Source organism: Bacillus rossius, chromosome 5, assembly GCF_032445375.1.
Source record: "Bacillus rossius redtenbacheri isolate Brsri chromosome 5, Brsri_v3, whole genome shotgun sequence".
NCBI lineage: Eukaryota > Metazoa > Arthropoda > Insecta > Phasmatodea > Bacillidae > Bacillus > Bacillus rossius.
In genome coordinates, this window is record NC_086333.1 from 6,478,652 (window position 1) to 6,497,530 (window position 18,879).

Sequence of the window (18,879 nt, forward strand, 5' to 3'; positions counted from 1 at the left end):
ATTCACGCTTCAATTTTCTTTCATTTTTTTGCCTCTCCTCTTTCTTCTTCTCTTCCTTTATCGTGTAAAATTCCAACCACTTATCACTACTGAGGTTATTATTTATTTTTCCTTCTTACCTTTAGAGTCTTTACTATCTAGCCATCTAATCACATCTTTAAAAACTGTTGCTAGTGTTTTTGGAGGGGTTATTTGAATAGCAGTAGGTTCACTTAAGCTTTTTAATTTACTATCACTGAACTGTGGAGTACCAAATGTGGATTGTCTTCCTGCATCACTGGAAAGTGAAAAAGGCACAGCTGATGTCGAAGGAATATGTGAATCAATCGGGAGGGACATGAGACCAGGGGAAACTGTCAAATTGGATAAACTTACTGATGGTGACGAGACATTTTCCATAGAAACGTTTGTAAATGACAGGTCAAGATCCACGCCTAAAGAAATATCATCAGTTGTAGGAATATTTTGGTCTACTAGACCATGAGCTTCCACTTGTGCAACAGGAAGTGGTGTGCTGTAATCATGATCGGAAACAACTCTTCCATCTGGACCAGCCCCTTGTTCATTCACTAGTTCATTACAACATGGTGTTAGCTGAGAGTCATCAAAATTTTTTTCCCACAATTGTTGAAGCAGATCACCATTAATCTTAGACTCAATGTACTTTAGATATTTCATTATCTCTTCTTTCTCAACATGTTTATATTGCTGAGAAGTTGCCAACTTACGAACAATATATTTTGTATAGTCAACTTTATCTGCACCAAAAGGATACAGACCTGTTGATTCAAATCCAGCTTTAACATTTTTCTGCATGCCTGGTTCATCTATAATTTTCAAATTGTAAATAGAACTATGGTTATTTTAATAACAAATTCAAATTACTATCATAAACAATATGTGGCCATAAACAGTGGGTAAGTATATCACCACTTATAGCCACCTAGTGGCCATAACTAGTAAGTGAAGGATAATATTGATCCATTAATGGCCATTCATACTTTCCTTATATTCTTAAGGTTATGTCAGTTACATTCATACTACACTAAAAAAAATAGATTGTTTTCACTAGGCTGAAGTTGGCTTTATTCTAGATTTATTTTCCTTCCCTTCATTTCCCCCACCCGAAGATGTGGGCGGAGCCAAGCGGTACAGCACTGAACATACAAAATACAACACGTTCTTGTGTACAGCACTACACATACAAAATGCAACACGGAAATAAAAGAAATTGTGCAATGGTACAGTACTACACATACAAAATGCAACACTTTTTTGTACAGCACAACACATAAAATGTGAAAAAAGTGCATGACTACCCATACAAAATTCAACAAAAAGTACAACAATACACATACAAAATGCAACACGGAAATAAAAGAAATAGCGCAATGGTACAGTACTACACATACAAAATGCAACAATTTTTTGTACAGCACAACACATAAAATGTGCAACAAGTGCGTGACTACCCATACAAAATTCAACAAAGAGTACAACACTACACATACAAAATGCAACAAGAAAGGAAATGCGAATACCTTTCAGAACATATAAAATGCAAAACTTTTTTGTACAGCACAACACATAAAATGTGCAACAAGTGATTGACTACCCATATAAAATTCAACAAAAAGTACAACACTACACATACAAAATGCAACAAGAAAGGAAATGCGAAAACCTTTCAGAACATATAAAGTGCAACACTGCAATTGAGTTAACTCTATTGTAGTTGTAAAGAAGTACAGCCAAACCCAAACAAAATGCAAAATTAAAGGAAAAACATGAATGTACAGCATAAACATCTCTGTAAAGTACCGTTATTAATAAAGGTTGCAACAATAGAGCTGTTGAGCTCTTCTTTTGTGCGCATGGTCTGCTAATTCAAAAAAATTATAAATATGTAGTTCCACCGTACAGCACGTACCAAAGGCATCTGAATCAAAAAAATTACACCAATATGCAGTACTACAACATTCAAATATTTTTTTAACTTTAACTAAACGCTGTAAGGATAGAGCTGATATGTCATTCTTTTGTGCGTGTTGTGTGCTTCACCAAAAAATTACAAAATGCTTGGTACTCATCGTACAGCACGTACCAAAGGCATCTGAATCAAAAAAATTACACCAATATGCAGTACTACAACAATCAAATATTTTTTTAACTTTAACTAAAAGCTGTAAGGATAGAGCTGATATGTCATTCTTTTGTGCGTGTTGTGTGCTTCACCAAGAAATTACAAAATGCTTGGTACTCACCGTACAGCACGTACCAAAGGCATCTGAATCAAAAAAATTACACCAATATGCAGTACTACAACAATCAAGTATTTTTTTAACTTTAACTAAACGCTGAGAGGATAGAGCTGAAATGTCATTCTTTTGTGCTTATTGTATGCTTCACCAAGAAATTACAAAATGCTTGGAACCCACCGTACAGCACGTAAAAGGCATCTGAATCAAAAAAAATTACACCAATATGCAGTACTACAAAAATCAAATATTTTTTTAACTTTAACTAAAAGCTGTAAGGATAGAGCTGATATGTCATTCTTTTGTGCGTGTTGTGTGCTTCACCAAGAAATTACAAAATGCTTGGTACTCACCGTACAGCACGTACGAAAGGCATCTGAATCAAAAAATTATACCAATATGCAGTACTACAACAATCAAATATTTTTTTAACTTTAACTAAACGCTGTAAAGATAGAGCTGATATGTCATTCTTTTGTGCGTGTCGTGTGCTTCACCAAGAAATTACAAAATGCTTGGTACTCACCGTACAGCATGTACCAAAGGCATCTGAATCAAAATAATTACACCAATATGTAGAACTACAACAATCAAATATTTTTTTAACTTTAACTAAACGCTGTAAGGATAGAACTGATATGTCATTCTTTTGTGCGTGTTGTGTGCTTCACCAAGATATTACAAAATGCTTGGTACTCACCGTACAGCTCTATCAAAATCGTCTAAACCAAAATGATAACACAACTTTGAGCAGGGAAACAATTGGTTTTATTTTTTTTTCGTTTTAAATCAAGGTTGCGAAAATAGAGCTGTTAGGCTCTTCTGTAGTGCGCATGGTCTGCTAATTAAAAAAAATTATAAATATGTGGTTCCACCCTACAGCACGTACCAAAGGCATCTGAATCAAAAAAATTACACCAATATGCAGTACTACAACAATCAAATATTTTTTTAACTTTAACTAAACGCTGTAAGGATAGAGCTGATATGTCATTCTTTTGTGCGTGTTGTGTGCTTCACCAAGAAATTACAAAATGCTTGGTACTCACCGTAGAGCAAGTACCAAAGGCATCTGTATCAAAAAAATTACACCAAAATGCAGTACTACAACATTAAAATATTTTTTTAACTTTAACTAAACGCTGTAAGGATAGAGCTGACATGTAATTATTCTGTGCGTATTGTGTTCTTCACCAAGAAATTACAAAATGCTTGGTACTCACCGTACAGCACGTACCAAAGGCATCTGAATCAAAAAAATTACACCAATATGCAGTACTACAATATTCAAATATTTTTTTAACTTTAACTTAACGCTGTAAGGATAGAGCTGATATGTCATTCTTTTGTGCGTGTTGTGTGCTTCACCAAGATATTACAAAATGCTTAGTACTCACCGTACAGTTCTATCAAAATCGTCTAAACCAAAATAATAACAAAACTTTGAGCCGGAAAACAATTAATTTTATTTTTTTTTTTCCGTTTTAAATCAAGGTTGCAACAATAGAGCTGTTAGGCTCTTCTGTTGTGCGCATGGTCTGCTAATTCAAAAAAATTATAAATATGTGGTTCCACCGTACATCACGTACCAAAGGCATCTGAATCAAAAAAATTACACCAATATGCAGTACTACAACATTGAAATATTTTTTTAACTTTAACTAAACGCTGTAAGGATAGAGCTGTAATGTCATTATTTTGTGCGTGTTGTGTGCTTCACCAAGAAATTACAAAATGCTTGGTACTTACCGTACAGCACGTACCAAAGGCATCTGAATCAAAAAAAAAACTCCAATATGCAGTACTACAACAATCAAATATTTTTTTAACTTTAACTAAACGCTGTAAGGATAGAGCTGATATGTCATTCTTTTGTGAGTGTTGTGTGCTTCACCAAAAAATTACAAAATGCTTGGTACTCACCGTACAGCACGTACCAAAGGCATCTGAATCAAAAAAATTACACCAATATGCAGTACTACAACAATCAAGTATTTTTTTAACTTTAACTAAACGCTGAGAGGATAGAGCTGATATGTCATTCTTTTGTGCGTGTTGTGTGCAACACCAAGAAATTTTAAAATGCTTGGTCCTCACCGTACAGCTCTATCAAAATCGTCTAAACCAAAATGATAACACAACTTTGAGCCGGTAAACAATTTTTTTTTTTTTTTCCGTTTTAAATCAAGGTTGCAACAATAGATCTGTTAGGCTCTTCTGTTGTGCGCATGGTCTGCTAATTCAAAAAAAAATAAATATGTCTTTCCACCGTACAGCACGTACCAAAGGCATCTGAATCAAAAAAATTACACCAATATGCAGTACTACAACATTCAAATATTTTTTTAAATTTAACTAAAGGCTGTAAGGATAGAGCTGATATGTCATTCTTTTGTGCGTGTTGTGTGCTTCACCAAGAAATTACAAAATGCTTGGTACTCACCGTACAGCTCTATCAAAATCGTCTAAACCAAAATGATAACACAACTTTGAGCCGGGAAACAATTAATTTTTTTTTTTTTTTCCGTTTTAAATCAAGGTTGCAACAATAGATCTGTTAGGCTCATCTGTTGTGCGCATGGTCTGCTAATTCAAAAAAAAATAATTATGTGGTTCCACCGTACAGCACGTACCAAAGGCATCTGAATCAAAAAAATTACACCAATATGCAGTACTACAACATTCTAATATTTTTTTAACTTTAACTAAAGGCTGTAAGGATAGAGCTGATATGTCATTCTTTTGTGCGTGTTGTGTGCTTCACCAGGAAATTACAAAATGCTTGGTACTCACCGTACAGCACGTACCAAAGGCATCTGAATCAAAAAATTACACCAATATGCAGTACTTCAACAATCAAACATTAATTTTATCTTTAACTAAACGCTGTAAGGATAGAGCTGATATGTCATTCTTTTGTGCGTGTTGTGTGCTTCACCAAGAAACTACAAAATGCTTGGTACTCACCGTACAGCACGTACCAAAGGCATCAGAATCAAAAAAATTACACCTATATGCAGTACTACAACATTGAAATATTTTTTTAAACTTTAACTAAACATATCAGCTCTATCCTTACAGCTTTTAGTTAAAGTTAAAAAAATATTTGTTTTTTGTAGTACTGCATATTGGTGTAATATTTTTTGATTCAGATGCCTTTGGTACGTGCTGTACTGTGGGTTCCAAGCATTTTGTAATTTCTTGGTGAAGCATACAATAAGCACAAAAGAATGACATATCAGCTCTATCCTCTCAGCGTTTAGTTAAAGTTAAAAAAATACTTGATTGTTGTAGTACTATATATTGGTGTAATTTTTTTGATTCAGATGCCTTTGGTACGTGCTGTACGGTGAATACCAAGTATTTTGTAATTTCTTGGTGAAGCACACAACACGCACAAAAGAATGACATATCAGCTCTATCCTTACAGCGTTTAGTTAAAGATAAAAATAATATTTGATTGTTGTAGTACTGCATATTGGTGTAATTTTTTGATTCAGATGCCTTTGGTACGTGCTGTACGGTGAGTACCAAGCATTTTGTAATTTCTTGGTGAAGCACACAACACGCACAAAAGAATGACATATCAGCTCTATCTTTACAGCGTTTAGTTAAAGATAAAAAAATATTTGATTGTTGTAGTACTGCATATTGGTGTAATTGTTTTGATTCAGATGCCTTTGGTACGTGCTGTACGGTGAGTACCAAGCATTTTGTAATTTTTTGGTTATGCACACAACACGCACAAAAGAATGACATATCATCTCTATCCTTACAGCGTTTAGTTAAAGTTAAAAAAAATATTTGAATGTTGTAGTACTGCATATTGTTGTAATTTTTTTGATTCAGATGCCTTTGGTACATGCTGTACTGTGGGTTTCAAGCATTTTGTATTTTCTTGGTGAAGCACACAACACGCACAAAAGAATGACATGTCAGCTCTATACTTACAGCGTTTTGTTAAAGTTAAAAGAATATTTGAATGTTTTAGTATTGCATATGGTGTAATTTTTTTGATTCAGATGCCTTTGGTACGTGCTGTACGGTGAAACCACATATTTATTTTTTTTTGAATTAGCAGACCATTCGCACAACAGAAGAGCCTAACAGATCTATTGTTGCAACCTTGATTTAAAACGGAAAAAAAAAAATTAATTGTTTCCCGGCTCAAAGTTGTGTTATCATTTTGGTTTAGACGATTTTGATAGAGCTGTACGGTGAGATCCAAGCATTTTAAAATTTCTTGGTGAAGCACACAACACGCACAAAAGAATGACATATCAGCTCTATCCTCTCAGCGTTTAGTTAAAGTTAAAAAAATACTTGATTGTTGTAGTACTGCATATTGGTGTAATGTTTTTGATTCAGATGCCTTTGGTACGTGCTGTACGGTGAGTACCAAGCATTTTGTAATTTTTTGGTGAAGCACACAACACGCACAAAAGAATGACATATCAGCTCTATCCTTACAGCGTTTAGTTAAAGTTAAAAAAATATTTGATTGTTGTAGTACTGCATATTGGAGTATTTTTTTTGATTCAGATGCCTTTGGTACGTGCTGTACGGTGAGTACCAAGCATTTAGTAATTTCTTGGTGAAGCACACAATATGCACAAAAGAATTACATATCAGCTCTATCCTTACAGCGTTTAGTTAAAGTTAAGAAAATATTTGATTGTTGTAGTACTTCATATTGGTGTAATTTTTTTGATTCAGATGCCTTTGGTACGTGCTGTCCGGTAGGTTCCAAGCATTTTGTAATTTCTTGGTGAAGCACACAATACGCACAAAAGAATGACATATCAGCTCTATACTTACAGCGTTTAGTTAAAGTTAAAAAAATATTTGAATATTGTAGTACTGCATATTGGTGTAATTTTTTGGATTCAGATGCCTTTGGTACGTGCTGTACGGTGGAACCACATATTTATAATTTTTTTTAATTAGCAGACCATGCGCACTACAGAAGAGCCTAACAGTTCTATTGTCGCAACCTTGATTTAAAACGGAAAAAAAATAAAACCAATTGTTTCCCGGCTCAAAAATATCTTGGTGAAGCACACAACACGCACAAAAGAATGACATATCAGCTCTATCCTTACAGCGTTTAGTTGAAGTTAAAAAAATATTTGATTGTTTTAGTACTGCATATTGGTGTAATTTTTTTGATTCAGATGCCTTTGGTACGTGCTGTACGGTGAGTACCAAGCATTTTGTAATTTCTTGGTGAAGCACACAACACGCACAAAAGAATGACATATCAGCTCTATCCTTACAGCCTTTAGTTAAAGTTAAAAAAATATTTGAATGTTGTAGTACTGCATATTGGTGTAATTTTTTTGATTCAGATGCCTTTGGTACGTGCTGTACGGTGGAACCACATATTTTTTTTTTTTGAATTAGCAGACAATGCGCACAATAGAAGAGCCTAACAGCTCTATTGTTGCAACCTTGATTTAAAACAGAAAAAATAAATAAAATAAATTGTTTCCCGGCTCAAAGTTGTGTTATCATTTTGGTTTAGACGATTTTGATAGAGCTGTACGGTGAGGACCAAGCATTTTAAAATTTCTTGGTGAAGCACACAACACGCACAAAAGAATGACATATCAGCTCTATCCTTACAGCGTTTAGTTAAAGTTAAAAAAATATTTGAATGTTGTAGTACTGCATATTGGTGTAATTTTTTTTGATTCAGATGCCTTTGGTACGTGCTGTACGGTGGAACCACATTTTTATAATTTTTTAATTAGCAGACCATGCGCACAAAAGAAGAGCCCAACAGCTCTAGTGTTGCAACCTTTATTAATAACGGTACTTTTCAGAGATGTTTATGCTGTACATTTATGTTTTTCCTTTAATGTTGCATTTTGTTTGGGTTTGGCTGTACTTCTTTACAACTACAATAGAGTTAACTCAATTGCAGTGGAGCACTTTATATGTTCTGAAAGGTTTTCGCATTTCCTTTCTTGTTGCATTTTGTATGTGTAGTGTTTTACTTTTTGTTGAATTTTATATGGGTAGTCAATCACTTGTTGCACATTTTATGTGTTGTGCTGTACAAAAAATTGTTGCATTTTGGACGTGTAGTACTGTACCATTGCGCAATTTCTTTTATTTCCGTGTTGCATTTTGTATGTGTATTGTTGTACTTTTTGTTGAATTTTGTATGGGTAGTCACGCACTTGTTGCACATTTTATGTGTTGTGCTGTACAAAAAAGTGTTGCATTTTGTATGTGTAGTACTGTACCATTGCACAATTTCTTTTATTTCCGTGTTGCATTTTGTATGTGTAGTGCTGTACACAAGAACGTGTTGTATTTTGTATGTTTAGTGCTGTACCGCTTGGCTCCGCCCACATCTTTGGGTGGGGGAAATGAAGAGAAGGAAAATAAATCTGGAATAAAGCCAACTTCAGCCTAGTTTGTTTTCCTACCTGGAAAGTGAGATCCTTCTTTTAAGGTCATCAAATAATTTTTCTGTGATTTTCCAAAAAATTTGTTACACTTAAGAAATATGATAAGAAAGTGGACATTTCAGAACATAAAACTAATAAACCATGATATAACATCTGTTTGCATCAGAGTATGCATTGCTACTGGGTGAAACTGTAGCTAAGAGTCAGCAGTTTTTTTATAAGCATGGTTTTGATTGATTGAGGATAGCATGTTGTTTAAAAATGAACCAATAATATGAAAGTGGCCATAAGGGGAGGAGTGGCCAAAACCAGTGCCTCCACCCTACCACATGATCAAGCCATCAGGATATTTTGACAAATCATATTAAAACAGCAAGCATCATGTACCACAGGATAAAGCCTTCAAGATCCAGGGATAAGCTCCAATACATGAAACGTAAGTATAAGCATATATTTAATTCTACATAGTTGGCTACAGTTGTGCTAAAAAAAGAGATACATGATCGCTGATATCAATGAATGACTGTGACATTGTGAAACACAGGTATTTTAACAAGCTTTAAACTGTTATTTTTCACGAACTAGTAGGAAACCATGTTTTCAGGGTATTTGTAGGGATATCTGTAATACCTGAAAAACATATTTTCCATTTTTATTTACTTTTTGTTCCTCAAAGCTGCGATGTCCGATGCTGGTACAATGAAGTAAGCTATAAATATTATTTTTCACAAACTAGTAGGAATTAAGAAACCATTCCTTGGGAGTAACTTTAGGGATGTGTGTAGTGTGTGAAACCCTTGTATTCCAATATTTTTTTTCGTTCTCAAAAGCCGCGATGTCCGATAATTACCTACAGGTATGTTTCCAGTGTTCAAAAACAGTATATGTATTCAAAATTTTATTTTTACTTTACGTTAAAGCCCCTCTGTAAAAATATCACTGTGATATGTGAACAGTTCATCACATTAGGTCACATTATTTTTAATTTATCAAACCTAACCAAATGTTCACACTATTTATGCATTTTAAACATAATCTAACCTAACAAAATTAATTAATGCTATCAATGTACTTGTAATATTTTTAACTAACTTAATCAATAATTAAATGAAAAACAGTAAACTATTGGCAAAATACGTACTCAAAAGTATCCAGCACCCTCTTGGAGAAAGATTCAAAAACATGTCAGGAAATTTAAATAAAATCACTTTTTCCTCAGAATAGAGGGTCTCTTTTTAAACATTTATCTGCTGCCCTTTGGAATTATCAGCATGAAAATAGGTGCTGCCTTCTGGGATTGTAAGCAGTAACATAGCTGCCGTCCCTAATGCATCAAAACAAAGCCTTATGCCACCTACGGGTGAAGAAAAAAGCGATTTAATACCAAGGGGGAGGGGGTAGAATAAATTACTGCTACCCTGGGGTGCGACTGCAGTAAAACCTAATTTGTTCGAAGGACAAAATATAAGTTGTTACCTTCAGAATTCATTCAATAAAATATCAACCTTGAACATAAAACAATATAGGTATTTTGAAAATCCAAAGGGATAATAATCAATATATATGTAAATAATTAAAAACAATTACCATAACTTCTAAACATTTAAGATCAACAGAAGGCAAGCCCCAATCTCCTGCCCAGATATCTAAAATAATAGTCCTACTCATATTACGTTCTTGAAATACGTAAGTATTAAAACATTCGATCGCACACGATAAAAACTTCTAGATTATGAAAACTTTTAAAAGCATGTCGTCAGGGGCACAATTGAAGGCGGAATATGGCATGCCGTGGAAAGTGGTATATCAAAGACTGTATATGAATCGCTGGAAATATATAGGACCGTTTTTTTTCTATAGTTTCTTTACATCCCGTGGGGTCGAGCATATCGCTAGTTGCCAAATAGTAGTCATGCTAGAGACTAATAATAATTATTGGAATTTATTTTTAAATGTTAACAGAAAGAAATAGCTTTCTGTTAGATATATTAACAAATACAATTTTAAATTTAAAAAAAGATTTTTATTTAAAGTATAAGTAAGTTTACAGTTATGTATTTGACATGCCTAGTTACAACCGTTGTCAAGAAAATGCACTGGACAGCAAAAGAAAACATAGCTCCATAAATTATTGGAAAAAATTATACTATACGCAATGAAAACATCACAAATTAACAATAATTTAACGAAGATAAAAGCATACAAACGACCAAAAAATGTATGAAATATATAACATAACAACAACAAAATTTCCATAAAGATCAAAAAACAGGTTGGGAAAGATTTAAAAATTAAATTGTCGAAATATTAAGTTAAACACAGCCCATATTTTTACAAATTTCTTTATATATAAACGGCTTCAGGACTCATACCAAATATAGGCCGCACATCAGCCATGTACCAGATGAAGATGCAGTCACGTAGTATTTATGCCTTGGAGCCTTGTAGACTTGTAAGTAGCCTTGTAATCTTATAACATAATGCTGTTTGAGCAGTTGGAGCAAAAGAGAAAATTCAGTCGAAGACAGATGAGGCCATTGGAGCCTTGTAGACATGTGGCTTCGTAGTCAAGTACTCATGTATACATGTAGTTCTGTAGTATCGTAGCTTCGTAGCCTCTTGGTCTTGTAGTCAAATAGTGCAAGGCATAAGACTATTTGGAGTCAAATACTTTTGACATCATTGATTGTTGGAGCCGTAGACAGTTGGAGCATTTATAGCTGATGGAACTTTGGAGCTTTGGAGCTGTTGGAGCTTTGGAGCATTTGGAGCTGTTGGAGCTGTTGGAGTTTTGGAGCATTTGGAGCTGTTGGAGCATTGAAGCTTTTGGAACATTTGCAGCAATTGGAGCTGTTGGAGCTTTGGTGCATTTGGAGCAGTTGGAGCTATTGGGACATTTGGAGCTGATGGAGCTTTAGAACAATTTGGAGCTGCTGGAGCTGTTGGATCTATGAACCTTTGGAGCATTTGGAGCACTAGTCAAAAGACATTTGTAATTATCTTGACGATATTAAGCAGAACATAACCAATCAGCTTACTGATGACGTAGCAACAAACGGACCTTTGAAATATAACTTGTGGTTGGACTGTATATATGGAAAGCTATATCCATTAGATGACAAAGTAAAGAAGTGCGCATTCAAGACTTCGGCTGCAGTAATTTACACTTCTGACGATGTGGAGCAAACTGTTAAACATGGTATCCAGAAACTCTGTCAAGAAGAGAAGGACTATGTCAGTAAAGGTTCTGGTTGGTCTCTGTCTAGTTTAAACCGATTGGAGATAAGGATTACACATTTCACACTGATGCAGAACTAAATGCTTATAAGACTGCTGGCTTTCGCAAGTGATCCTGTAGTATAATTGAAATTATGTAATAAATTTTATGTTTGTAATATAACTTGCGGTGTTAATTCCTCCAACCTGACACTTTTCTGGTAATTAAATTAAATTTATTTTTAGCTTCGTTCAGAGATCAAACCAAGTATCGACTCTAAATGTAAAGTAATGTGTGATTTTTTCGGTGAATTTTGGAATTTTTCCCGAATTTCTAGCTAAATAATTACACGATTCCAAGATGGCAGCCACAACGAAACATGCAACATAAATAGGATCCAATATGGCGGTCATAACATAAAGTGTAACAGATGACATCGTACTCAACCAAGATGGCGTGCATAACGAAACATGCAACATTTATATAATCCAAGTTGGCGACCATAACGATAATGTACAACACTGGTTTTTAATTAATATTTTATTAAATTTTTATTATTCAATTCGATTAGTTAATTTTTTTTTAAAATGATTTTTAAACATTTTCCCATTTTTCTAACATAAAAATTACGGATTTTCAAGATGGCGGACATGACATCATACTAGGTGACCAAATATATATACTTTGACAAAAGTGGTGGGGGTTAGTGTGCCTGCAGCCACCATGAGGGAAGGATTGGACGCTATTTTTTTGGTCCTCACCGGGTTCGAACAAGGACTCCGAGCTCAATGTCTAAAAAGTATGTTTTTTAAATAACTTTTATTAAAATTTTATTAATTCAATTTTTTTATAAATTTTATAAATTTTTTTCATTAAAATTAGATAATAAATAAAGATTTTCATGATGGCGGACGTAAGGGAAGTTGTAATGGTGACGTCATGATTCGAAATGGCTGCCATGGCATCCTTATTTTCAAGGTCATGACCTCGGTGGCTTAATACGGCTAGTTCTTAGGACTTTTAAGCCGCTTTTAGGATTTTGAGTTCTTTCTAAGGCAAAATGACTTTTGAGGTTTTTCAAAATCCTAATTTTTGAATTTACAAATTTTTTGAGATTTGTTTGCGGGATTTTATTCCAAGAAAACTGAACATTTTGGGAAATTCCAATGACATTGGGCCAAATTTGGACCAATTTTGGCCAATTTTGACCAGTTTTGAAGGTCAAATTCAAGGTCAAGGTCAAAGGTCACGGTCAAGGTCATCCAAGAAGGCCGCAATTATGGCAGAATCAAAGATGGTGGTCGGCACCTCAGTCACCTCACCCTGGACCCTGTCCCCAGACCGACATTTACATACAACTTACGATGTCCTAAACACTAGATGTAAGGCTTGTTATATAACTAAAAAAAAAAATAGTATTTTTAATGGTATTTTTTAAATTATTTAAGGTCAAACAAGGTTCATATTTCAACAACTTGCATCATATTAAAACGACTCCATGCCTCATACCAATTATAGGCCGAACATCAGCCATGTACTAAATGAAATCTGTAACCTTACTTAACAAAATATCTTTGGCTCCAGGGAGTAAGAGTATAAGTCAAAATATTGAATTTTTTTTTTTTCGGATATTAGTATTTTTTAAGTAGCCGACTATGTGTGTCTAAGAGTATAAGTCTCTACTGTACTTTGTTTCCAGTGTAATAACGATTTGAACCTAACAGTCCAAGAGAAATAAAGTTCATTATGTTGGGTGTAAGAGTACAAGTCAACTTATACTGTTACACCCAAGTCAAAATTATGTTGGGTGTAAGAGTACAAGTCAACTTATACTGTTACACCCAAGTCAAAATTATGTTGGTACTGTTGCTTGTTTACTGACTTATACTATTGGGAACAACTTCTCCCAGCTGTTGGTTGTGGTTAGAATTTAACTTATAAAGTTATAACAATAGTAGAAGATTCTGCGTTATTTTTCACTATTCCTCTGATTTTTACATTATAATGTATAGTGTGTAGGAGAAATAATGTATAGCAGAGGAAAAAAACTTGTTGAACTTGTAAAAACGAAAATAGCTAAAGAGAATACCTCCAGTTTAAATGCAGGTAAGTGCTAATTAAATTTAGTGTGGTACTCCATTTATGTCTGTAACTGCAGTAAAATCTTTTGCATTATTACTTTTGTCTTTTATTTTATTTCAGATGTGATTGAAAATGTGAAAGACATACCTGTTGTAACAAACGACCGAATTGAGGTTAGGGACGATATAGATGAGAAAGGAACTGTGAATATCGCGGAATACTGGTCAGGTAAGGACAAAAGTTATGTTGCTTTTATAGTGCAGTTATTCTCATGTTATGATAGTGCCCATATTTTATTTGTTTATTTATTGCAGAAAGAAAAACAAACGAGGACGATCATGTCTTTGTTCAAGATACTAGGAACACAATTTCGAATGGTATGGATGAAGAAATTTCTAATGTGACTGAAGAACAACTCGTTAATGTTGATGGCACACAGCTACCAAACACCTCATCATACAATTGGGAACTTGATGAAGTTTTATTTGAAGTTGTTGTTGAGGACACAGGCCTTGCAAGTAAGTTACATAGTATGAGTTGGCATGTAAGCGTAGATGTAAAACTATTATTATATTGTAGTCTTTGGCTTTATTGTGTGGTTATACTTACGTCATTATTTTTATGTGTAGGTAATAATGAAGATGGAAGTTTGACAGTGCTCCAACCAATGGTTATTGAAGACATTGCAGATGCAAATAACAGAAATAAAGAAAATGAACCACATTATGAACAGAGTGAATTTTCCTATGATGTTGTTGATGAGGACAGAGGCCTTGAAAATACGCGGAACACATGGGCAGGTAAGAGAGTTGATACAAAACTAATCATTCTTTTAAAAGTCATTGGCATTATTGTGTGCTTGTAGCTAAAATAATTGTTTTACTTATAGGTAATAATGGAGATGGAAGTTTGACAGTGCTCCATCCAATGGTTACTGAAGACATTGCAGAAGTAAATATTGATAATGGAGAAATTGATCCAGATTATGAACCGATAGAAGAGAAAAGCTCAAGTGAAGATGATGTTTCCGTTAATGTTCCTCGCCAGAGGAAGGCTGGTCTCGGAGAAAAAGAAGACAATACACAAACAATTGAAGCTGAAGTGAAAAAATGTAGGTTTTCAAGAGCAAGAAAAAGAGAAAAGTGTGTAAACCGTAACAGAGGGGTGTCATACACAACTTTAAGCGGTAAAGTTGTCAAAGCTAGAGTAATGAAACCTCTTAGAGACTGTCGAGCAGAATGTAGAAAGAGACTTCCTGAAGACATAAGAGAAAGTATTTTTAAAGAATATTGGTCTCTTGGTAGTAGAGACAGGAGAGTAGCATATGTTGCCAGCCTTGTTGATACTATGGAAACCAAAACATCAAGAAAAAGAGCTTACAATCCTGATAAAGAGAAATTTAGAATGGTTACACATACGTTTCATTTTAAGATAAATGGGAAAAGAGAAAAAGTTTGTAGGGGATGTTTTATGAACACATTAGATGAGACACAAATGTTTGTAACTCTTGCAATCACCAACAGAAGTACCTCTACATCTGGTATCACACAGCAGGACAACAGGGGAAAAACATCACCTGGTAATGCAATTTCTGATGAACGACTGGATGAGGTTCGAAGGCATATACAATCATTCCCTTCTTACGAATCTCATTACACGCGAAGAACAAACAACAAGAAGTATCTTCCTTCTTTTCTGGATTTGAATACTATGTTCTCATTTTACAAAGAATCAACTTCTAATCCTGTGGGGCGTACTGTATATACTAGGGAGTTTAAGTCCTTGGGACTAGCCTTTAAAGCACCAAAAGTAGACACTTGTCATAGGTGTGACACATTACAAATGAAAGTGAAGCTAGCGAGTGGTGCAGAAGAAGAAGATATAAAACAGGAAATATCTGTGCATCATGCAGAAGCTGATAAAGCATACCTACAGAAAGATCTCGACAAGAAAACTGCTAAAGATGATCCTAGCAAAAGGTGTTTTACGTTCGACTTACAACAATGTTTGCCCACACCTTTTGTTCAGTCGTCTGTGTCTTTTTACAAAAGACAGCTCTGGACGTATAATTTAACTATGCACGAAACTAGTAAACCATCTGTTCGTTGTTATATGTGGCATGAAGGCGAAGGTGCTCGTGGAGCAAATCAAGTTGCCACATGTGTATTGAGAGAGCTTTCTGAGTTACCTGAAGATGTAACGCACATTATTTTATATTCAGATACATGTGGCGGCCAGAACCGTAACTCGCATGTAGCAGCAATGTTTCTGTATTTGATGCAACAGAAATGTAATCTTCAGTTGGTGGACCATAAATTTATGGTGAGTGGGCATAGTCATATGGAATGTGACACAGACCATGCACTTATAGAAAAGCAGAAGAAAAAACTGCGCTTCACTGTGTCACACCCCCATGACTGGTACCAGCTTGTCAGAACTGTTGGAAGGAAAAACAAATTTGAAGTTGTAGAACTTAATCATCAGGACTTCCTCAATTTTGCTGAGCTGTACAAAACTAGTCTCTTTCTTAGAAAGAAGGATAGTTCAGGAGAACCCTTCAAGTGGACTGAGATGAGATGGCTCAGATACACTCAAGAACGACGAGTGATTCAATTTAAGAACACACTTGATGAAGACGCACCTTTCAGAGAAATTTGTTTAAAACGACGGAACCGCAGTCCAGATGAGCTGTTACATCCAAAGAAATGTTATAACTCCACACTTGCCATTTCCAAAGAGAAAAAGAAGGATCTCTTGGAGCTGTTGCCATTGATAGACACAGTTTTTCACAGCTTTTATTTAAACTTGAAAACTACTGTGGATGCAAGAGATGTACTTCCTGATATAGAGGAATTCAATGAATGAATATTTTTGCACTTTCCGGAGCTTTACCTTCCAAAGGTTTTTGTAATAAGTATACGAATGTTGTCAATTAATCATTTTCTTAGCAAAAAGTGTCATCTAATTTAAGAAAACCTGCAATATTCTCACCAGTATAAGTCATGTAATTAATGGTCTTAAGAGTACATGTCTTTAAACCTGCAGTGTTCTCACCAGTATGTCATGTAAATGATGGGCCCTAACAGTACATGTCATTTATTTAATCTTTAGCAATAAAGAAAGAAATATTGTTGTTGTAAAATGCTAATAAATCATTTACTAAGCATATGTAGCCATTTGGTTTATTTAAAATAATGGAAATTTGATATTGTCACTAATTTAAAATCTTTAAACCTCTCTCCTGAAAAATAGAAGTTTTTGACTTATACTATTACTCCCTGGAGCAATAGATATACTGTTCAGAATATTTGACTGGGCCGACAATTTTAATGCCGACGGACAGCAACAAGATCGTACGCCCAGTTTTCCTTGCAGGCAATAGCTTCACCAGCCCAATACAGGCTTTGAAACAACCATTTTACTACTCAGTTCAAAAATGGAAGTATAATAATCCATCTACGAGGTCCTAAACAAGAGATGTAAGGCTTGTTATTTAACTAAAAAAATTAGTATATTTAATAGTATTTTTTTAATTTATTTAAGTTCAAACAAGGTACATATTTCAAACCTTTCATTATATTAAAACGACTCCTTGTCTCATACCAAGTATAGGCCGAACATCAACCATGTACCTACCAAATGAAAGCTGTAACCTTACTTAACATTTATACCATTCAGAATTTTTGTCTGGGCCGACACTTTTATTGCCGACTAGATGACTCGGTGAACTTCATACCATCAAAAATTTATTTGATTGTAACTCTTCAAAAGATATTATTAATTTTTATCACCCTTACAACTCCAATTCATTGAGATCGATAATATAAGTCGCATCGTGTACGGCTTGAGTTTTGATTGGTTATTAAATGAAACTCGTTTGAAATTCAAATAAATGCAATGTTTTTATTTTACATGAAAGATAAATGCAGTTAACATTCAATGCAAAGCTTTCTGGTAAACTAAGTTTTTCGTTTTGTTATCCAGCGCGTAAATAAACAAAGATGATGGCTTTCCGACACGCGAACACGCAAAATACAGTTGTCCACGCGCGAAACACGGAAACTCCAAGTTAATTCCGCAAACTTCCAACGACTGGCCTTGAGATTTGTTTATGGTAATCGCGGGAGTGCGTCGTTTGCCCTACAGGCGTTTGCCCTAAACGCATTTGCGAAGTATATTCTCGCATTCCTCATTCCAAACAGGCGTTTGCCTTAAAAGCATTTGCTCTAAAGGCGTTTGTCCTAAAGTCGTTTTCCCTACAGTCGTTTGCCCTACAGTCGTTTGCCCTAAAGGCATTTGCCCTAAAGTCGTTTGCCCTACAGGCGTTTGCCCTACGAACCTTTTCGAAGATAGATATCCTTATGTGTGTCGCCCCTGTTGACAAATGTTGGAACCATTCTCCAAATTAGTACAAAGTACAAAATTCACAAATTAGATGGCAGCACATACGGTTTGCATTCCCAACGTTGAAGTCTAAGAATGCAGCTGGTAATTGAACCTTACAACAGATGGTGCGCCAATCCCAGTGACTGGATTGTATTTTTTAAATCATTTTTTAACAGAGAGGTTGATGATGTAATATTTTCCATGAAGGGGGGGGGGGGGGGTGTTTGTTAACTAGCGAACGAATTAACTTAATTTAATATTGCTGCTATATATAAAAACAAGCATTAACAAAAGGAGCTCACAAAAATTTATAATTCTTGCCAGCTGGAATTTTCACTCAAAGTCGTTCTAAAAACGATGACCCTAAAATAATTTAAGGCAGAGGATTATGCATATGCATTTATAAAAACATTTTCAGTGTTCAAAAGTTACTGTTAAAATAGCCTCCGAGACCTTCGAGCCTATTTTCAATTTTTATATAACATGTACAGTAGTATAGTTTGGCCAGTCCGGAAAC

General features: G+C 34.8%; 2 protein-coding genes across 6 annotated transcripts in view; one reads left to right on the plus strand and one right to left on the minus strand.

The window, feature by feature from the left end:
* Window positions 1-10,487, minus strand: part of LOC134531562 (metaxin-1) — a 298,930-nt gene extending 288,443 nt beyond the window's left edge. For 2 of the 5 annotated variants that reach the window (XM_063367262.1, XM_063367261.1), the window contains exon 1: window positions 10,265-10,487. In XM_063367262.1, the coding sequence (XP_063223332.1) occupies window positions 10,265-10,345 (81 nt within the window). In that variant the 5' untranslated portion in view covers window positions 10,346-10,487. The other 3 variants (XM_063367264.1, XM_063367265.1, XM_063367263.1) reach the window with 3 other exon arrangements.
* A 3,004-nt stretch (window positions 10,488-13,491) lies between these two features.
* Window positions 13,492-17,027, plus strand: LOC134531563 (uncharacterized). The gene is made up of 2 exons (XM_063367266.1): window positions 13,492-14,204; window positions 14,291-17,027. Exon 2 carries the CDS (start codon window positions 14,904-14,906, stop codon window positions 16,839-16,841), a length of 1,938 nt encoding a protein of 645 aa, XP_063223336.1. The 5' UTR covers window positions 13,492-14,204; window positions 14,291-14,903; the 3' UTR covers window positions 16,842-17,027.
* The last annotated feature ends 1,852 nt before the right edge of the window (window positions 17,028-18,879 follow it).